Source organism: Mustela lutreola, chromosome 9, assembly GCF_030435805.1.
Source record: "Mustela lutreola isolate mMusLut2 chromosome 9, mMusLut2.pri, whole genome shotgun sequence".
NCBI lineage: Eukaryota > Metazoa > Chordata > Mammalia > Carnivora > Mustelidae > Mustela > Mustela lutreola.
This window is the reverse complement of record NC_081298.1, coordinates 92336564-92355269: the sequence shown is the minus strand read 5'-3', so window position 1 is coordinate 92355269 and position 18706 is coordinate 92336564. Positions and strand designations below refer to the sequence as shown.

The 18706-nt window shown below is 44.0% G+C and overlaps 1 protein-coding gene across 6 annotated transcripts in view; it reads right to left on the bottom strand.

Annotated features, from left to right (window-relative positions):
* ANXA4 (annexin A4) overlaps nt 1-18706 on the bottom strand; it is a 76509-nt gene that overhangs the window by 19642 nt on the left and 38161 nt on the right. For 3 of the 6 annotated variants that reach the window (XM_059187895.1, XM_059187896.1, XM_059187897.1), the window contains 5 exons: nt 10350-10437; nt 5982-6076; nt 3105-3218; nt 2200-2290; nt 765-844 (listed from right to left, as the gene is read on the bottom strand). In XM_059187895.1, the coding sequence (XP_059043878.1) occupies nt 765-844; nt 2200-2290; nt 3105-3218; nt 5982-6076; nt 10350-10437 (468 nt within the window). The remainder of the gene's footprint in view (nt 1-764; nt 845-2199; nt 2291-3104; nt 3219-5981; nt 6077-10349; nt 10438-18706) is intronic. The other 3 variants (XM_059187898.1, XM_059187899.1, XM_059187900.1) reach the window with 1 other exon arrangement.

The following is an 18706-nucleotide window of genomic DNA, read 5'->3' as shown; positions in this document are numbered from 1 at the left end:
CCCAGTCGTGCTTTATTTCTCATCTGGAATAGTGAAGTAACTTCCTACCAGACCTCCCAGCTTCCAGTTCAGCTGACCTTACACATCACGATTTATGTTACTCTTGCATTGAAAATGCAATTCACTCCTGTGTTCCCAAACCTTCAGTGGCTCCCTAGTGCTCTCCCAACAAGGGATTCCAGTTCATCCTTCCACCTGGCTCCTAGAATTACTGCCAATTGCTCAGTCATTTGTTCCCTGAACACACCCCACACCCTGTGTTTCCTGCCTCCTTGCCTTTCTCTGGCTGTTCTTGCCTGTGATGCCCCCAGCAAGCCCCCAGGTCCTCTGCGAACAGGCACCTCTGTCACAAAGGTTCTTCTCTGTTTCTGCGACCAGACTCTGTCCTTGAACCTTCCTTTAACTCTATTCCTCTCCATGTGTACTCTTCCTGACTTTATTACGGCAACCTGTGTACCTGATATATTCCTTTATGACAATATGAACTCGTAAAGCCTAGAAGCTGTCTCAATGCACTGAGCAGTAAGGATATCTGGCACGTATTAGGTACTGGGATATATACATTCAAATAACTGGGCATGCATGACTACCCAGAGTCTCTAAAAGAAAGATGAAAACAAACGACAGGCCCAACAGCAACACCTGGGCAATGTTCCCGTTTGGGAGGACAAAAGGATGGGAAAGTCTGGAAAAGGGGATCCAGGGTGAGCTCTCCAGCAGAACTGAACCCCTGTCAGAAGCAGCTCACAAAGGGAGCAACTCACAGCGGACAGAGACACCAGCACCCTCTGGAACATGAACGAAGTGTCAGAGCGAATGTCATCTTCAAGGCTCCGCCCGTATTCTGCAAAGAGAACAGAATGAGCTGCATGAGAACAGAGTCCTGCCCAGCCCTGTGTCCTGCTCCCCGGCCCTCTGCACCCCCAACCCCACACAGGATTAGCCAGCTTGCTAAAGCAGCTCCTCATGACGGTTTTCACCCTGCACACACTTCTGCCAAAACTGAACTCTGATAAAATGGTCAAGGTTAAGTTTAGGTTGTCATTATGGAGGAAGCAAAGCTGTTTCTGTTCCTTAACATGGGAGATCGAGGAAGACTACGGCTTTAACCCTCCCTCTAGGTTCCTACTGTCAGGACTCTGTTCTCACCATGGTTCCCAGTGACACAAAGAAGGGGGACGGTTGAAAGGAAAATGGAGCAGAGTTTCTGAAACTATGTCTGGGGACCATCAGGGGACCGTCAGGCCCAAATTTCCAGCACGTGCCTTCTCTGCCTGGGTGCTCCTTTGAGAGTTACCCCAGAGATCCTCTAACTCTTCACAGCCTCTCGGGGTTAGAAAACCTACATTCAGCAGATGTGGGGATCTCAGTGCTTGGGCCAAGCTCCCAAGGTCTAGCATCTCCTGCTCTGAAATCTTACCAAAAAACTCTTACTGTTTTGTTTTCTTTCTACCAGAGCAGTGCATATTCGCTATGGGAAACTTAGGGAAAAACAAATAAGTAAAATGAAGGAGGGAAAAAAAACACACCTACAAAACTCCACCATAATGAATTTCATGAAATTTACTAATAGCCTTCCACAGACAATTTGGGGACTACCTATCACTCCACTGTGTGGGTACACCGCAGTTTGCTTAGCCAATCTGCCGTTGCTGGACATTTTTAGCTATATGAACAAGATCAAATAAGAACTGTAGGCTAAACCTTTGTGCATTTTTAAAATCGCCTTAGGACAAAAATATTAACGGCTCTTCATAAAGCACTACCCTCTGGAGATTTTTAAGAGGGCAGGAGATGTCCATCTTACTGAGATGGCTGGAGGGCATAGAGTCCCGTCTGGAGGGAGGAAGTTGGGCTAGACAGCCCCTCCAAGCTGTTCCCTGGGATGCTAAGATTCAGCTGTCCCACCACTTTTGCACAAACACATTTGATTCTCTGCTTGGTAATAAGGAGCAACCTTCCAACTTCCCAGGTCGTAAAACGCTACACTGGGTGGCTTCCGTGGAGTGGCATCTTCACCAGAAAAGTGTGGAGAAGCCAAGAGACTCTCATCTCCCTAGACAGATATGCCTGGAACCGAGGGTCCCTCATGGTCAGCATCACTGTACGAGGAGAGTTTGGCCAGCAGGTAATGACCTGCTGCTAGTTTACTTCTCAAATCACAGTGAAACCTCGGGGGCCACGAAGGACACTACATACGAAGCTGGTAGGTCTGGTTTATGCGTCGAATCTCCTCGGGTGTCCGGGAGGCCAGGATCTCAATCAGGCAGCCCTCATCCGTGCCAGCTCCCTGCACACGAAACCCAGAGGAGAGGCAGTTAGGAGCCAGTTCACAACGCTGGATCCCAGACATGGAGGCATATATACCTAGGAATCCGCAGAGAATAAAGACAACCCACCAGGTTCTAGCAATTCAGGATTTGCTCATTTTTGATTGTCCTGCCCAAATTCCAAAGTGTTTACCGTAGTTGTTTCTAGTAATAACAAATATTTATAGGCTGTTGTTATTGTGCCAGATTATGGACAGTGTCTACCCTCTGGGGATTAATCTCTCCTTGACTTCTGTACTTTTCCTCTGAAGGGCAGAATCTTCTGGCAAAGACTGTTAACCTCTTTGCTTTCCTGGAACCTTCCATGAGGCTGTTTATACGGACATGGTTAGGGAGGGCAACTGTATTGGAATTTCATAGCTGGCCATTCAAAATTGGCAGACCCAGGACTAGGGCACAGTGGGCCCAGCACCGAGGGAGGCCAAGAACCTTTTCTGACAGTTCGGAGCCTCCAGCAGACCCAGAGGCCCCAATGCATTGGCCATAAAGTTTCATACCGCAGAAGCAGCTAACACGACAAAGTTCCTAGAGCTGCACTACAGACACAACTATCACCACTCCCTAGGGAGCCCCAGGAAAGAGCAAATGATCGGCTGCATCACTTTGTCGAAAACAGCTCTTAAGTGACAACTGCCGTAAGGTAATGTCACATTTTCTCATTGTCCTCAAGGAGGGGAATCTCTCTCCTGTGCCTCACCCTCCCCACTCTCACAAGGCTTTTGTCACTTTCTTGGGGAAGCTGGTCAGCGGCTGCAGGACAGGAGGGACACACACCTTCATGGCCCTTCGCAGTTCCTGCACGTCGTACAGCACGGTGGGCATCATCATTCCCACGATCACCCGCTCGAAGTTGCCACTCAGTTCTGACTTCAGGTCGTCTACCAGGTCCTGCAAAGCAAGCAGGGGGCTCTGTGTAACCACCATGCTAACTTAAACCAGCCACTCTCAAAGCGTGGGCCCAGGATGCCTGGGGTCTCCAGACCCCTCTGTGGGGCCTGCAAGAGCGGAGCTCACTTCACGATAACAGGAAGCCAGTATCTGCCTTTTCGCTGTCATTCTCTCACAGTTGTACAGTGGAGTATTGCAACGGCTACTGGACACATCTACACTTCCACAATTATGTTAAAAGGCTTTTATTTATTTATTTTTAAAGATTTTATTTATTGGGGCGCCTGGGTGGCTCAGTGGGTTAAGCCTCTGCCTTCGGCTCAGGTCATGATCTCAGGGTCCTGGGATCAAGCCTCGCATCGGGCTCTCTGCTCTGCAGGGAGCCTGCTTCCTCCTCTCTCTCTGCCTGCCTCCCTGCCTACTTGTGATCTCTCTCTCTCTGTCAAATAAATAAATAAATAAATTTTTAAACAAGATTTTATTTATTTATTTGACAGACAAAGATCACAAGTAGGCAGAGAGAGAGAGGAGGAAGCAGGGAAGCAGGCTCCCTGCGGAGCAGAGAGCCAGATGCAGGGCTCGATCCCAGGACCATGGATCCCAGGACCATGGGATCATGACCTGAGCTGAAGGCAGAGGCTTTAACCCACTGAGCCACCCAGGCGCCCCTTGTTAAAAGGCTTTTTAAATGCCCTCTTTCCAACTCTGTATCTGTACAAGAACGGATTTTCTTCCTATACTTCAACCAGAACCACGCATCACTACAAACAATGCAGAAACAGAGAATCTGACAATCCTCCATTAAGCCAGGCATTTAAGAACTTTGCAAAATGTGGAACAATGCCAATTTTCTTGCTACATGTTTTTGTCTTGGAATATACAGCTATTTTTCATAAAAGTCTTACTTATATTAACATGTAATATATTTACTGTTTTTTAAATAAGTTAACTTATGTATTTTTAGATGCCTCAGTTTTAATTTCTAATATGGCAAATCTCAATAGATATAATCCACAAGAACAAAAAAGTCCTCAGTACGTTAAGAGTGTAAAAGAGGGGAGCCCCTGGGTGGTTTAGTGGGTTAAGCCTCTGCCTTCAGCTCAGGTCATGATCTCAGGGTCCTGGGATGGAGCCCTACATCGGGCTCTCTGCTCAGCAGGGAGCTTGCTTCCCCTCCCTCTCTACCTGCCTCTCTGCCTACTTGTGATCTCTCCCTCTCTGTCAAATAAAAAAATAACACATTAAAAGAAAAAAGAGTGTAAAAGGGTCTTGAGATCAAAAAGTTTGTATACACTGACTTAAATGTATTCACTCAGCCATGTACTTTGAATACATTTCCAAGTTTATAATCACCTGTGACATTTTTAACGGCTGCTAAAATTTCTTTATGTAGATGGAATATAAATTCTTTCATCGGTCCCGTTTCTATTTCTGTACCATTATGTATACATGCATTTAGCTGTATCTTTGTGATCATCCACGATTATTTCTTAAGACTCAATTCCTAAAAAGAAATGTAATTCTAAAATTCTAAAAATGTTTATTCACATCCTCTCCTAGAACAGATCAGAATAAGAACCCACTTAAGTTCAACCAAAATAAAGAAGCTGAGATATGGTTCAAGTCAGATCTCTGATGCTCACACACCTGACTGCACAGCCCCTGTATTTCAATCTCTTGTGTATATTTTTATGTCAAATCCACACACATTCTAGGAAGGAACAAACAAATTAGAGCTTAATCCTTTAATGCTGGGCATCTTAACAAACTGCGACCAGATCAGCTTCATTCTGAGGCTGACTATTCCAGGTCACACATCACATATGTGTTCACACCAATTTGTGCTCATTAAATGTCTTTGGGTCAGAGAAGTGCTTCAAATGCCCATAAGACCGTCTGAGCTATGAAGAATCCCATTCCCCACTGGGGTTCCAGCCCAAGCTCGCACGCAGGCGCCCAAGGGGATCGCCGAGCCAGCTCTGTCCCAGCTTGTACTTCAGTGCCAGCCTTCGAGCAGCAGAGGCAGTCGGACTAAGGTCTCCTGAGTAGAAACACTTATCAATTTATCAGAGTGACTGTACTCCAGGACCTAAAACACTCATCAATGATGTTCTCTCAATGAAAAGATTCTTGCGAATCACACAGCTAGGTTTTCAGTGAGGAGGAAAGGCTGGGTGGGAGGCTCTGGTTAACTGGGTGGTTGAGAAAGGAGTTTGAAAGAGGGTCCCTGAGGGGTGCACGATTCAGACCACAAGGGGTAAGCGACCACCCTCTGAATGCGTAAGCTAAGGAAATATATACATGTTCCCAAGCACACTGGCCCCATTCTAGGATTTCAGAGCGTGTCCCTCAACTGAGGATTACCAAAGGGATGAATATTTGTGACAAATGGGTTTATGTGGAGGAGTTGGAATAGACTCTAAATCCTAGGAGAGCACCTTTAGAACAAACTAGATATAAATACTGCCTAAAAGGCAGCCTGACCAGGATCAGGGAAGCAGCGAGGGTGGAGGCGGAGTCCACAGAGGGACCAAGTCCCAGCAAGGAGCTGGATGGGACGACACCAAGAGCGCCACCAAGTGGACGGAACATGCTGAATTTAATTTTTCCCCCCCCCAAGAACATCTTTCAACAAGGGCAAGGATGCGCTTTTGAAAACCCAGGGCCACTTCAGTAATCTAGCTGGGGAAGAGACTGCTCCCTGCTCCCTGCTCCATGACATGTTCTTCGTCAGCCCCGAGAGTCAGAGAGGCTCCGTCCTACCCTGCCGATGGTGCTCTTGTAGGCCGTCCTGATTTCCTGGCGCTGGGCTGTGTTGCGGTAGGCGAGGACGCTGATGATGGCATCTTCGTCGGTGCCTGGTGGAGAGTGGGGACAGTGAGTGAGGTGATGAGAGAGGAGTGAGAAAACAGGTTCCCCCAGCGACACTAGCGTTACCCAAACGCATACAGAGACCTTTTTAAGAAAAGAGGTCCTGGGATGCCTCAGTGGCTCAGTCGATTAAGCGTTTACCTTAACCTCATTTCCAAGCAGGATCCAGGATCCTGGGATCAAGTTCCACATTGGGCTCTTAGCTCAGTGGGGAGCCTGCTTCTCCCTCTGCCCCTCCTCGCACTCATGGTCCCCTCCACCCCAACAAATATATAAATAAGATCTTTAAAAAAAGAAAAAAGGTCCTTGTTCAGTAGGCTTGTCTATTTTTTCAGGAACCAGACATTAGGTTTGAGTCTTAGCCTCTCTTTTAACCAACTGTTTACCACTGAACAAAAAAGCTAACTTCTCTGAGCATCAGCTTCCTAATTCACAAATGTGAGTGATCACAGCACTTTCCTTCACAGGGCGGCTGCAAGTGTTCAATAAAACAAGGAAGTGACTTCCTTAGCACAACGCCCCGCAATGACTAAATATTCACTAAATACTGACTGGGATTGTGCTTCATCCCCTTTCTGCAATTCTTTTCATGTCTTTTGGTTCTCCTATATCTTCTATGTTTTTTGCTTTTCTCTCCCAGACTTTTTTAAAAAAGATTTTATTTTAAAATCGTCCGGGGGGCGGGGGGGGGGGTCTATGCTCAGCAGGGAGCCTGCTTCTTCCTCTCTCTCTGCGTGCCTCTCTGCCTACTTGTGATTTCTGTCTGTCAAATAAATAAAATCTTTTTTAAAAAGATTTTATTTATCTATTTGAGAGAAAGAGAGAGAGCAAGAGTGACAGAGGAGGAAAAGGGAGAAGCAGACTCCCTGCTTCGCAGAGAGCCCAATGCGGGGCTCAATCCCAGGACACTGAGATCATGACCTGAGCCAAAGGCAGACAGATACCTAACCAAATGAGTCACCCAGGCGCTCCTCTCCTCATTTTTAATCTTGTGATCATTTCCTTTGAGTTTTGAAAACTAGATAGTTTCAAATTTGGACTCTTAATTCACTCAGCACTCTGCAGGGTTTTTTTCCCCTTAATTTCAATATAATTAGCAAACTGTATGTATTAGTTTCAGGTGTACAATATAGTGATTCAACAATTCTGTACCTCGCTGAGCGTTCATCACTAATGTACTCGATCGTCTTCACCCATTTCACTTGGCACTTGCCGGGTTTTAATGGGCTGTTCACTGCATGCACTATGCTTGGGGATCCGTATATGTGTTTCTCATTTCCAAGCAGTTCCCTGACCTGATCTCAAGCAGTTCCCTTTTGATAACTGCTGACAAATTCCCACTGGGCAACAGCCTACCAGAACTTTACGAGAATTCCACATTTTAAACATCCTAAATTTTTTTAAAAGATTTTATTTGTTTATTTGACACACAGAGAGAGATCACAAGTAGGCAGAGAGGCAGGCAGAGAGAGAGAGAGAGGAGGAAGCAGGCTCCCTGCTGAGCAGAGAGCCCAATGTGGGGTTCGATCCCAGGGTCCTGGGATAATGACCTGAGTTGAAGGCAGAGGCTTAACCCACTGAGCCACCCAGGCACCCCTAAACATCTGAAATTTTGTTTGCCTGTTTCTTGCAGCAACTTTTACCAGGAGGGCTTTACTCTGATTTTTTTCAAAATTGGTCCCTTGTCATGGTTAACAGCTGGAGGTTTGTGTATGTTTGGTGAGTTTTCTGCTTCCTTACTGTTTAACCTGTAGGGGGAATTGTGAGGTGACTACACAAGAGATTCTATTGGGATATTTCAGGAGAAATGAAAAAAATCTAGATTTACCATAGTTATTCTTTGTAAGATTAGAAAGCCAGAAAAGTGTGAGATGTAAAGAGGAAGCTATAGAACTTTGTTTACATATCTTAGGGACCTACTTTCTGCTCTCCTAAAAAAAAAAAAGAAAAAGAAAAAAAAAAGAAAGAGGCATCTATATGCAACCTTCCTGTTCTTCTTCAGAACTCTAGGGGGTGGGGGGGGGATCCCACTCTGGCTTACACTTATCCGTTTCTATAAAAGGCACCATCTTTCTTTCAGTCAGTCAGTCAGGTTTGAGCCCTCAAAATAGCCTTTTTTTTTTTTTTTTTTAACCTTCTCTCATCCTCCACATTCAACTTTCCTGCCAAGGCATATAAAGTCTAATTCTAAAAATCTTTTCTGCATCGGTACCCTCTTTGATTCCTACCACTTCTACTATAATCCAGGATTTTAGGGGCTTAGACACATGTAACATCTGTTAACTCATATTCTTATCTCCTAATTGGTGTTTCCCAAGTCTTGCCAGATTCATTTTCCTAAAAAGAAAAACTCTCAGAGGGCCCCTCCCCTGCTCAGGAATACACAGAGCCCCCCTGCCCCACACCATCTGCTGGATTCACTACAAGTAGAGCATTCTAGCATTTGAGACTTTCTACAATATCCCATTCATTGTTGTAAATATCCACAGGAAACGGTATCAGGCAGCCAAATTCACAGACCTAACTCTTCAATTATTGTACTTGATCCAACTGTACTGCATTCCTTTCTCCTGACCTCTTTCATTCCCAGTCTCCTGGTTTATATGTCCCTCTAGCCACCCCACAGAGTGCCATGATTGTGGCACTGTTTCCTGGCCAATGCCTTTGGGCCATCGCCCCATGCCTATGACTCTACAGGTGGCCTCCTCGGGGGCAACCCCAGGACCTCCCTTTGGTAGCAGTCAACTCTTGCTTTCTAAATATCTCCTGCTGCAAGGCACCTTTCCATGTATTTACTCTGACTCCCCTAAGCCTCAGCTAACCTGGAAAGTGGGACAATGCTCACAGCCATGCCTTTGCTCATACTGTTCCATTCACCTGAAATACATTCTCTCTTATCTCTATTGAAACAGCTTACCTTGCAAAAGTCCATTCTCAAATTCTATATCCACAGAGAAGTTTTGCCTGATGCCCCCAAATAAAATGGGATCTCCTCTCTGAATCTAATGGGATCTCATTTGTGCCCCTTCTATCACTGTCATATTCTGATAGCTATTACCACACTATCGCAGTTATTTCTGTGTACGCCTTACCCATCTAGCACCCATGAACTCGGAGGATTAGGTTTTATAATCATTGTCTCCTCCAACTGTCTGCTTTACATTAGTCCCCACACAGCAGAAACTGACAAGAATTGGTTGTCAAATGTCTCCTGACTTTTATTTTGAGACTTCTGAATGCCATGCGGTCCACATTCTGAATTTCAGTATTCTTGCTATATACCAAAGAAGTAGGAGAAAATGACAACAAGTGGGCCAAGCACACTTTCCATCTTATTTATGAAAAAGGGAAAAATGAGGAGAAGGACTATTGATTCAGAACAATGTTCCATTCAGAGGTGGGCAGCAGGACAGCATGGGGACTTAAACTCTAGCTCTGGAGTCACACTGTTTGGGTTTGGCCCCCTGGAATCACCTAGAATCCTGACTCTAACACCTACTAGCTCTGCGACATTGGGCAAGTTAGCTAACCTCCCCGAATCTCAACTTCACAGCAGTAAAATAAGCTGCTGTTATTGTTCTTGTCGTATTTGTTGGTAGTAACATTGGGCCTAAGTAAAATGAGCTCTTTGGGGGGAAAAAAACTGAGAAATATGGCTTCATGATCCAATGTTTTTAACCAAATTGCAAGGGGATTATTAACAGCAGCTATGAACCAAGGACACTTCTCTGGCTAAATGTCCACCCAGGCAAGAGTGGTCAGAGTACGCCAGTGTGACTATGCCCACTGGAGGCCTTTGCCTGCCAAGTGTGACTCAGGACTCAGTTCCACTTATTATGTGACTTCACTTCACATCCATGAAATGGGCTGAAAATATCAAGAGCAATTGCTGCTTTCACTACAATGCTGGGCTACTGTGTACACACCCATTTAAATAATATTTGTGAAAGGGCTTTGTACCACACACATACAGCACTACCTGGAAAACAGATACATTTCTGGAGTTTTACATATAGATTGGTAATGTTCTCATGCAAAACAGATTAAAATGGGAGAAATCCAGAATGAGTGAATTAAATGTTAATTCTATAAGAAAAATGAGTAAGGAATGCCCTCCCACCTAATCTGTCTTAAAAGCCAACTTGTTCCCACTGTCTTGTCTTAGAGACCTACTCATTTTTTGCCAGGGGACACAGCACCCTATGTGACTCTGTGATGCACAACATAGAAGGGCATGTTCCCCTCCAGTGGGACACTTACCAAGCCCCTTCATGGCCTTCCTCAGGGTCTGGGCATCTTCAGTGGCATTGAATGCCGAAGCAGCTTTGACGGTGCCTCCTTTGGCTGCCTGAGCACACAGAGAAAGATGTGACCGAGCGCCATCACCTCCTTCAACACCTACCATAGGACAGACACTATTCTAGCTGCTGGGGATATAGCAGTGAGCATGAGAGAGGAGACTCTCACTCCCACGAAGCTGATGCTCTAGTTCAGGAGCAGGCAGACCTAAACAGGCCAACAAATGAAGACACACTTGGTGTCCAGTGGTGGAAAGTGCTAAGGAGCAGACAGAGAGGTCCCAGAAGGGCTGCTCTGACAGTGACATTTACGCTGACATCTGAATGACATGAAGCAGCTGGCCATGAAAAGATAGGGGGCTGTGGGGTACGGTGGTGGTGGTGCTGGTAGTGGTGTCACAGGCAGAGGAAACAGCCAAGGCGAGGGCCGGAGGCTGGACCTAGCGTGTATTCCAGGAGCAGGACAGAAGCCAGAGTGGCCCAAGTTGGTGTGGGAAAGGGGGACAGTGATAAGCTAAGTTCCATTACCACCTGTGCCATAATCTTGTTCCCTGCCACCACCCCTCCCCGAGAAAGGAACTAATCAAACCCAAATCCAATCAAGCCCCTAGAGCCGAATACCAATGTACAGAAAATAGGAGAGGGAAATGTCAACCTACAGCCATAGGGTTGTAATCAGCAAATTCCAGACTGTGAGAAGCACTACTTGATGAATGATCTAGGTTCATTAAGAAATCAGTTGCAAAGAGAATAAGAAAAGAGAGAGATGGAGGGGGGTGGGGGGAATAATAGCTTAAAAGAGATTAAAAAGGCATATCAATAATCATAATTTAAATCCTAAACCAACACTAGAAAAGTAAGTTATGAGACAACTGGAAATCTGAACACTGACTTGATATTTGATGACATTAAGGAACCAGCATTAACATTTCTAGGTATGATAATGGTACTGTGCTTATCTTTTATTTTTAAGAGTTTTAATCTTATATAGATTGAAATGGTTTACAGATGAGAGGATAAGGTGTCTGGAATTTGCTACAAAGTAACACAAGTTGTGAATTAAGTGGAGATAAAGAAGAAACAAGGCTGACCATGAGTTAATAATTATTGGTAAGCACACAGTCTTAATTCTTTTTAATACTTTTTAATTCTTTTTAATACTCAGTCTACTTTCCGACATATTTATACTTTTCCATAATAAAAGTTTCAAAAAGGAAAAAGGAAAAAAGACAATCAGAGAGGTGGGCTGGGGCCAGAACAAGGCAGCCCTCACTGAGGTAAGGAGTTTAGAGTCTGTCCTAAGTGCAATCGAAAGCCACTGGCAATTATCATATGGGTTCACTTATTTGTGGAGCGTAATAAATAGCATGGAGGACAAGGGGAGATGGAGAGAAGGGAGTTGAGGAAAATTGGAAGGGGAGGTGAACCATGAAAGACCATGGACTCTGAAAAACAATCTGAGGGTCTTGAAGGGGTGGGGGGTGGGAGGTTGGGGGAACCAGGTGGTGGGTATTGGAAAGGGCACGTATTGCATGGAGCACTGGGTGTGGTGCAAAAACAATGAATACTGTCACGCTGAAAATAAATTTTAAAAATTAAAAAAAAAAAAAAAAAGAAAGAGCAAGCCACTGGCAGTTTAAGCAAGGGGATGAAGGGCTTGAGCTGATTTACGTGTTAAAAAGATCTCTCCGGGGCACTTGGGTGGCTCAGTGGGTTAGGCCTCTGCCTCTGGCTCAGGTCACGATCTGAGGGTCCTGGGATCGAGCCCCAGATTGGGCTTTCTGCTCAGCGGGGTGCCTGCTTCCCTCCTCTCTCTGTCTCTGCCTCTCTGCCTACTTGTGATCTCTCTGTCAAATAAATAGGTAAAATCTTAAAAAAAAAAAAAAAAAGATAATCTGGGGCAAGCCCCATGCATATGATATTAGACGAGGGTGACGTGAAACAGAAAGAAACAGGCAGACACAGCACATGTTTTGGAACAAAGGCAACAGAACTTACTAACGGACAGACATGGGAGGTAAGGAAAGAAAAGAATCAAGTGTAACTCTGGATCTCTCCCCTGAGCAGCCAAGTGCAGAGTGATGTTATTTACCTAGATGGGGAAATCTAGAGAATTACCAGTTTTGGCATCAGGGCCACAGGGGCTGTGGGGAGTGGGATTTAGAAGTTCTATTTTCAAAATGTTAAGCTTGGGATGTCCACTAAACACTCAAGTGGAGTTGTCAAAAGGACAGCTGATTATAAAATATAAGTAGAAATCAAGTCAAGACACATCACCACGTGGGTGGTATTGGATGAAATGACATAGGGAGAAAGTAGTTTAAGAACAGGGGTCGTAGGACAAGCCTGGGTCTCTCTAGTAGTAGAGGTCAAGCAGAAGAGAGTCTAGAAAGGATGATCAAGAAAGATCAGTCCTTGGGGTGCCTGGGTGGCTTAGCTGGTTAAGTGTCTGCCTTTGGCTCAGGTCATGATCCCAGAATCCTGGGATCAAACCCCACATCAGGCTCCCTGCTCAGTGGGAAGACTGCTTTCCCTCTCTCACATCCCCTCCCCCTGCTTGTGTTCTCTCTCTCTCTTTCTCTCTCTCAAAAAATAAAGTCTTTAAGGAAGGAAGGAAGAATGAAAGGAAGGAAGGAGGAAAGATTGGTCCTTAAAGTAAAAAGAAAAACAGGATAGCATGTTGTCCAGAGGCTAAGGAAGCAGGGAGGCATCAGTGGCTGCCAAAGGTAGTGGAAGAGGTGGACACAGAAGGGATGGTCAGATTTGGCAACGAGGTTTCTGGTGACCCTGACAAGAACTTTTATAGTGGAATGAAGGAAACTAAAACCTGACTGAGTAGGCAGAGGGGAAAATGGAAGTTATAAGGAGGAGAGAGCCACCCTAGACAATAGAGATGATGACTGGCATCACTAGAAATGATCAAATGTCTTAAATAGGTACTCTGATGTGTACAAGGGATTTGAAGTTAGTGAACGTGAGGTGAAAGACCTGTACTCTGAGAACTATAAAACACTGATAAAAGAAACTGAAGATGACACAAACAAATGGAGAGGTATTCCATGTTCATGGATTGGGAGAACAAATATTGTTAAAATGTTCACACTACCCAAATTTTAAAAATTTACCCAAATTTAATGTAATCGCTATCAAGATACCAACATTTTTCACAGAACTAGAAAAAATAACGGTAGAATTTGGATGGAACCACAATAGATCCCGAATAGCCAAATCAATCTTGAAAAAAAGAATAAAACTGGAGGTATCACCATCAGATTTCAAGATATACTATAAGCTGTAGTAATCAAAACAATATGGTACTGGCACAAAAACAGACACATAGACCAATGGAACAGAAGAGAGAGCCCAAAAATAAACCCATGATTTTACAGTTAATTGATCTTCAAGAAAGAATGCATGAATATACAATGGGGGAAAGTCTCTTCAACAAATGGTGTTGGGAAAACTATCCAGCTAACAATCAAAAGAATGAAACTGAGCGACTTTCTTACACCATACACAAAAATAAACTCCAAATGGACTAAAGACCTAAATGTGAGACCTGAAACCATAAAATTCCTAGAATGAAAACATAATCTCTTTGACATCAGAGGTAGAAACATTTTTCTAGATAGGTCTTAAAAGGGAAGGGAAACAAAAGCAAAATTAAACTCCTGGTACTACGCCAAAATGAAAAGTTTTTGCACAGTGAAGGAAACTGCCAACAAAACAAAGACGGGGCGCCTGGGTGACTCAGTGGGTTAAAGCCTCTGCCTTCGGCTCAGGTCATGATCCCAGGGTCCTGGGATCAAGCCCTGCATCAGGCTCTCTGCTCAGCAAGGAGCCTGCTTCCCCCTCCCTCTCTCTGCCTGCCTCTCTGCCTATTCATGATCTCTGTCTGTCAAATAAATAAATAAAACCTTTAAACAAACAAACAAAAAACACAAAGAGACAACCCACTGAATGGGAGAAAATATTTCCAAATGATATATTCGATAAGGGGTTAAGGTCCAGAATCCATACATAATCTATTGTAGAGATAAAAATGGAGTCTCTCATGTCAAGCAATGATACAAGCGGTCAAGGTACTGAAGCTACAAAGTATCAGCAGGACCAATGTCAGCTGACTCTCCAGAACTGATAAGCAGCAGAACCAAAGGAGGTCTGCAGAGCCCCAAAACTGATTAAATCCCTTTAAAAAGGGAAGGATTTTGGCAACTGTACGTCAGATTCTTCAGACATGACTCCTCTATGTCTGAACACTTAAAAAAGGTAACTGCTGACGAAGGCTCTCCCCATGGACCTCCAAACAGAACCGAGATCCTTCACCGCTTGAATATCAGAAGCAGTGAGTGCCGAGTGCTGACCTGGACCAGACCGAGGCCTTAGCTCAACTGTGCACCCACAGACTGACTTCATGTCTGGTTGCTTAACTTCCTACACCCTTCTGTTAATTTGTTTGTTGTATGGCTTGTCTTCTGTCCTGCTCTGCTATAGAAGAAGCCAAGTTTAATCACACATGAATTGTCACTGAGTTTGGAATCCTGAACCTGCTCTATCATTGGGATTTAACTTTGGTTTATGATTGAATAAAGCTGACACTGTGGAAAGACACAACTTGTGTGTGTGCCTTTATCGCATGCTCATAACATTTATACAACTCGACATCAAAAAAACAAATATTCTAATTAAAAATGGGCAGAAGACGTGAACAGACATTTTTCTAAGAAGCCATCTGTATGGATGGACACAAGAAGATGCTCAACATCACTCATCATTAGGGAAATGCAAATCAAAACCACAGTAAGATATCACCTCACACCTGTCATGATGGCTAAAAGCAAGAATACAAGAAACAACATGTGTTGGCGAGGATGTGGAGAAAAAGGAACCCTCACTGCTGCTGGTAGGAAAGCAAACTGATGCAGCTGCTGTGGAGGACAGTATGGAGGTTCTTCAAAACAGTAAAAATAGAACTATCATATGACTCAGTAATTCCACTACTGGGTATTCCAAAGAAAGCAAAAACACTAACTCAAAAGGATACATGCACCCCTATATTTACTGTAGCATCATTCACAATAGCCCAAATATAGAATCAGCCAAAATGTCCAACCATGTAGATGAACAGATAAAGAAGTTGTGGTAGATATAATATGATGGAATATTATTCAGCCATAAAAAAAGAATGAGGGACACCTGCGTGGCTCAGTTGGTTAAGCATCTGCCTTCAGATGAGATCATGACCCAGGGTCCTGGGATCAAGTCCCACAGCCGGCTCCCTGCTCAGCAGGAGTCTGCTTTTTCCTTTTCCTCTGCTTCTCTCCCCTGCTCATGTTCAATCTCTCTCTCTCTCTCTCTGAAATAAATAAGCTTTAAAAATAAATAAATAATACATTAAAAAATTTTAAAAAGAATTAAATCTGGCTATTTGCAGCAACATAGATAGATCTAGAGAGTATTATGCTATATGGAATAAGTCAGTCAGAGAAATACAAATACCATAATTCACTCATATGTGGAATTTAAGAAATAAAACAAATGAACAAAGAAACTCTCTCTCTCTCTGACAAATAAATTAATAAATAAATAAATACAAACAGAAAAACAGACTCTTAACTACAGAGAACAAACTGATGGTTACCAAAGGGGAGAGGGTAGGGATGTAGGAAACAGGTAATGGGGATCAAGAGTACTTATTATGGTAAGCACCGATTAATGTAAAGAGTTGTTGAATCACTATACTGTACACCTGAAACTAATGTAACACTGTGTGTTAACAACACTGGAATTTAAAAAAATAATAAATAAAAATTAAAATGAGTGAACCTGATCCTGTCAAAATAAAAATCAAAAAATTAAAAACAACAGGAAGCAAAACATAGGCCAGTGACCAGTAGGGACAACTTCAGTTGGATTATGATTTAGAGATAATTTGCTGATTAAGATCAAGGTGCCCTGAATATTCTGAATATATTTACTGATTTATTAATACATGATTTATGTTGTGGGAAGTAGTGTAGAGAAATAAAGACAATGCAATATAAAAAAATCGGGTGCCTGGGTGGCTCAGTCAGTCAAGCATCTGCCTTCGGCTCAGGTTATGATCTCAGGGTCCTGGGATCAAGTCCCGCATCGGGATCCCTGTTAAGTGGTGAGTCTGCTTCTCCCTCTTCCTCTGTGATCTCTCCTGCTTTGCTCTCTCTCAAATAAATAAAATCTAAATAAATAAATAAATAATAGGGGTGCCTGTGTGGCTCAGTCAGTTAGGCAGCCTGCTCTGGATTTCAGCTCAAGTCATGATCTCAGGGTTCTGGGACTGAACCCCATGTCGGGCTCCAGGTCTACTTAAGAATTCTCTATCCCTCGCCCTTTGCCCCTATCCTGCTCTCACTCTCTCCCAAATAAGTAAAAAAATAAACCTTTAAAAATAGGGGCACCTGGATGGCTCAGGGGGTTAAGCCTCTGCCTTCGGCTCAGGTCATGATCTCAGGGTCCTGGGATTGAGCCCCACAACGGGCTCTCTGCTCAGCGGGGAGCCTGCTTCTCCCTCTCTCTCTGCCTTCCTTTCTGCCTGTGATCTCTATCAAATAAATAAAAAAAAATCTTAAAAAAAAAAAACCTTTAAAAATAAATAAACAGGGGCACCTGGGTGGCTCAGTGGGTTAAAGCCTCTGCCTTTGGCTCAGGCACCATCTCAGGGTCCTGGGATCAAGCCCCACGTTGGGCTCTCTGCTCAGCGGGGAGCCTGCTTCTTCCTCTCTCTCTGCCTATTTGTGATCTCTGGCTGTCAATTTTAAGAATAAATTCTTGAAAAAAATAAATAAACATATAAATAAGTAGATAGGGAAATTCAGTGACAGGGCATAAAACACAGAATACTAAGGTAAAGCTAGGGGGTAGGAAGGAAACCAAAATTTAGACCGTAAGGGTCTGTACAGTTTTAGCGGGAAGCCACAGGTTTCTCTGCCTGGAAGCTGAAGAGGGAATTGTAAACAGTACTGAGATTCACTGTAAGAGGAAAAGAGACCAGTTGCCCAAGAAATGCCTTGCTTTTCTTTGTACTGAGTTTACAGAGAGACAATCTGCATTACTAGAGCTTTCTGGGCTCCCTCATTTAGCCGTAGAGATAGAATCAAAATAGCTTTGGGTTGTTTTTTTAAAAAAGATTTTATTTATTCATTTGGGAGACACAGAATGAGTGACAGAGAAAGAACAAGCTGGAGGAGGCACATAGGGAGAGGGAGAAGCAGGCTCCCTGCCAAGCCGAGAGCCCAAGGCAGGACTCCATCCCAGGACCCTGGGATCATGACCCGAGCCGAAGGCAGATGCCCAACCAATTGAGCCACCCAGGTGCCTCGCTAGCTTTGATTTTAAATATATCTTCCTCTCTGTATCTGACACTGAGCATTATTATAGCCCTTCAGTCACCCATGTTTTGATATTCTGAATTCTATTTTCTTGTCTTTTTTTTAAAGATTTTATTTATTTATCAGAGAGAGAGAGAGAAAGAGAATGAGAGTGTGTAAACAGGCAGAGGCAGAGAGAGAGAAGCAGGCTACCTGCCAAGCAAGGAGCCCAATGTGGGACTCAATCCGAGGACCCTGGAATCATGACCCAAGCTGAAGGCATCGGCTTAACCGACTGAGCACCCAAGCATCCCTGTTTTTTTTGTCCTTAAAAATGACCTAATTAGTCACTAGAACTGTTCCACCTCATCTCCTTTCCCTTAGTTAATTTGTCAGGTGTCTGCCATTGTGGTGTGCATTTGATTGGCCAAGGTTGTACATGGGGAAGGATCTAAATGACTTCTTGGCATCAGAAGGTCAATGGGGTTCAGACCAAGCTGGATACCTTCCTCTGTTCATAGCTGGTGCTATGTACTTTCACAATGCTAGGGTTCACAAGCTGAGGATAAGGTAAATTTAGGTCTCAGGTCACATAGTAGGTCTGTTTCTTCTGACTTTTCTGATAATGTCCTTTTTGGCAAACGGTGCTAGGATGTTACAGTGATGGGAGGAAACAGAACAGGGAGTGATATGAATTGTTGCAATGTGAGAATGGTTTTATATCTTATATAAGCCTTGGTTGAAATGTACCCATAGACTTGTGCCCACGATCCAGTAAAATCTAATATTCATGGAACGAGTTCCATCTCCTCTACATGACTCTTGGGGTCACCAACACTGTAAAGGGAATTCTACTACTGAGGGAAATTTCATCTGTGGGTCTCTGTGAAGGAGACACAGCAGGCTACAGTGCGGGGTAGTAAAGCTTAGTAGGGGGAACATGGATATTGGGAGTGGGATAGACGCAGCTTTG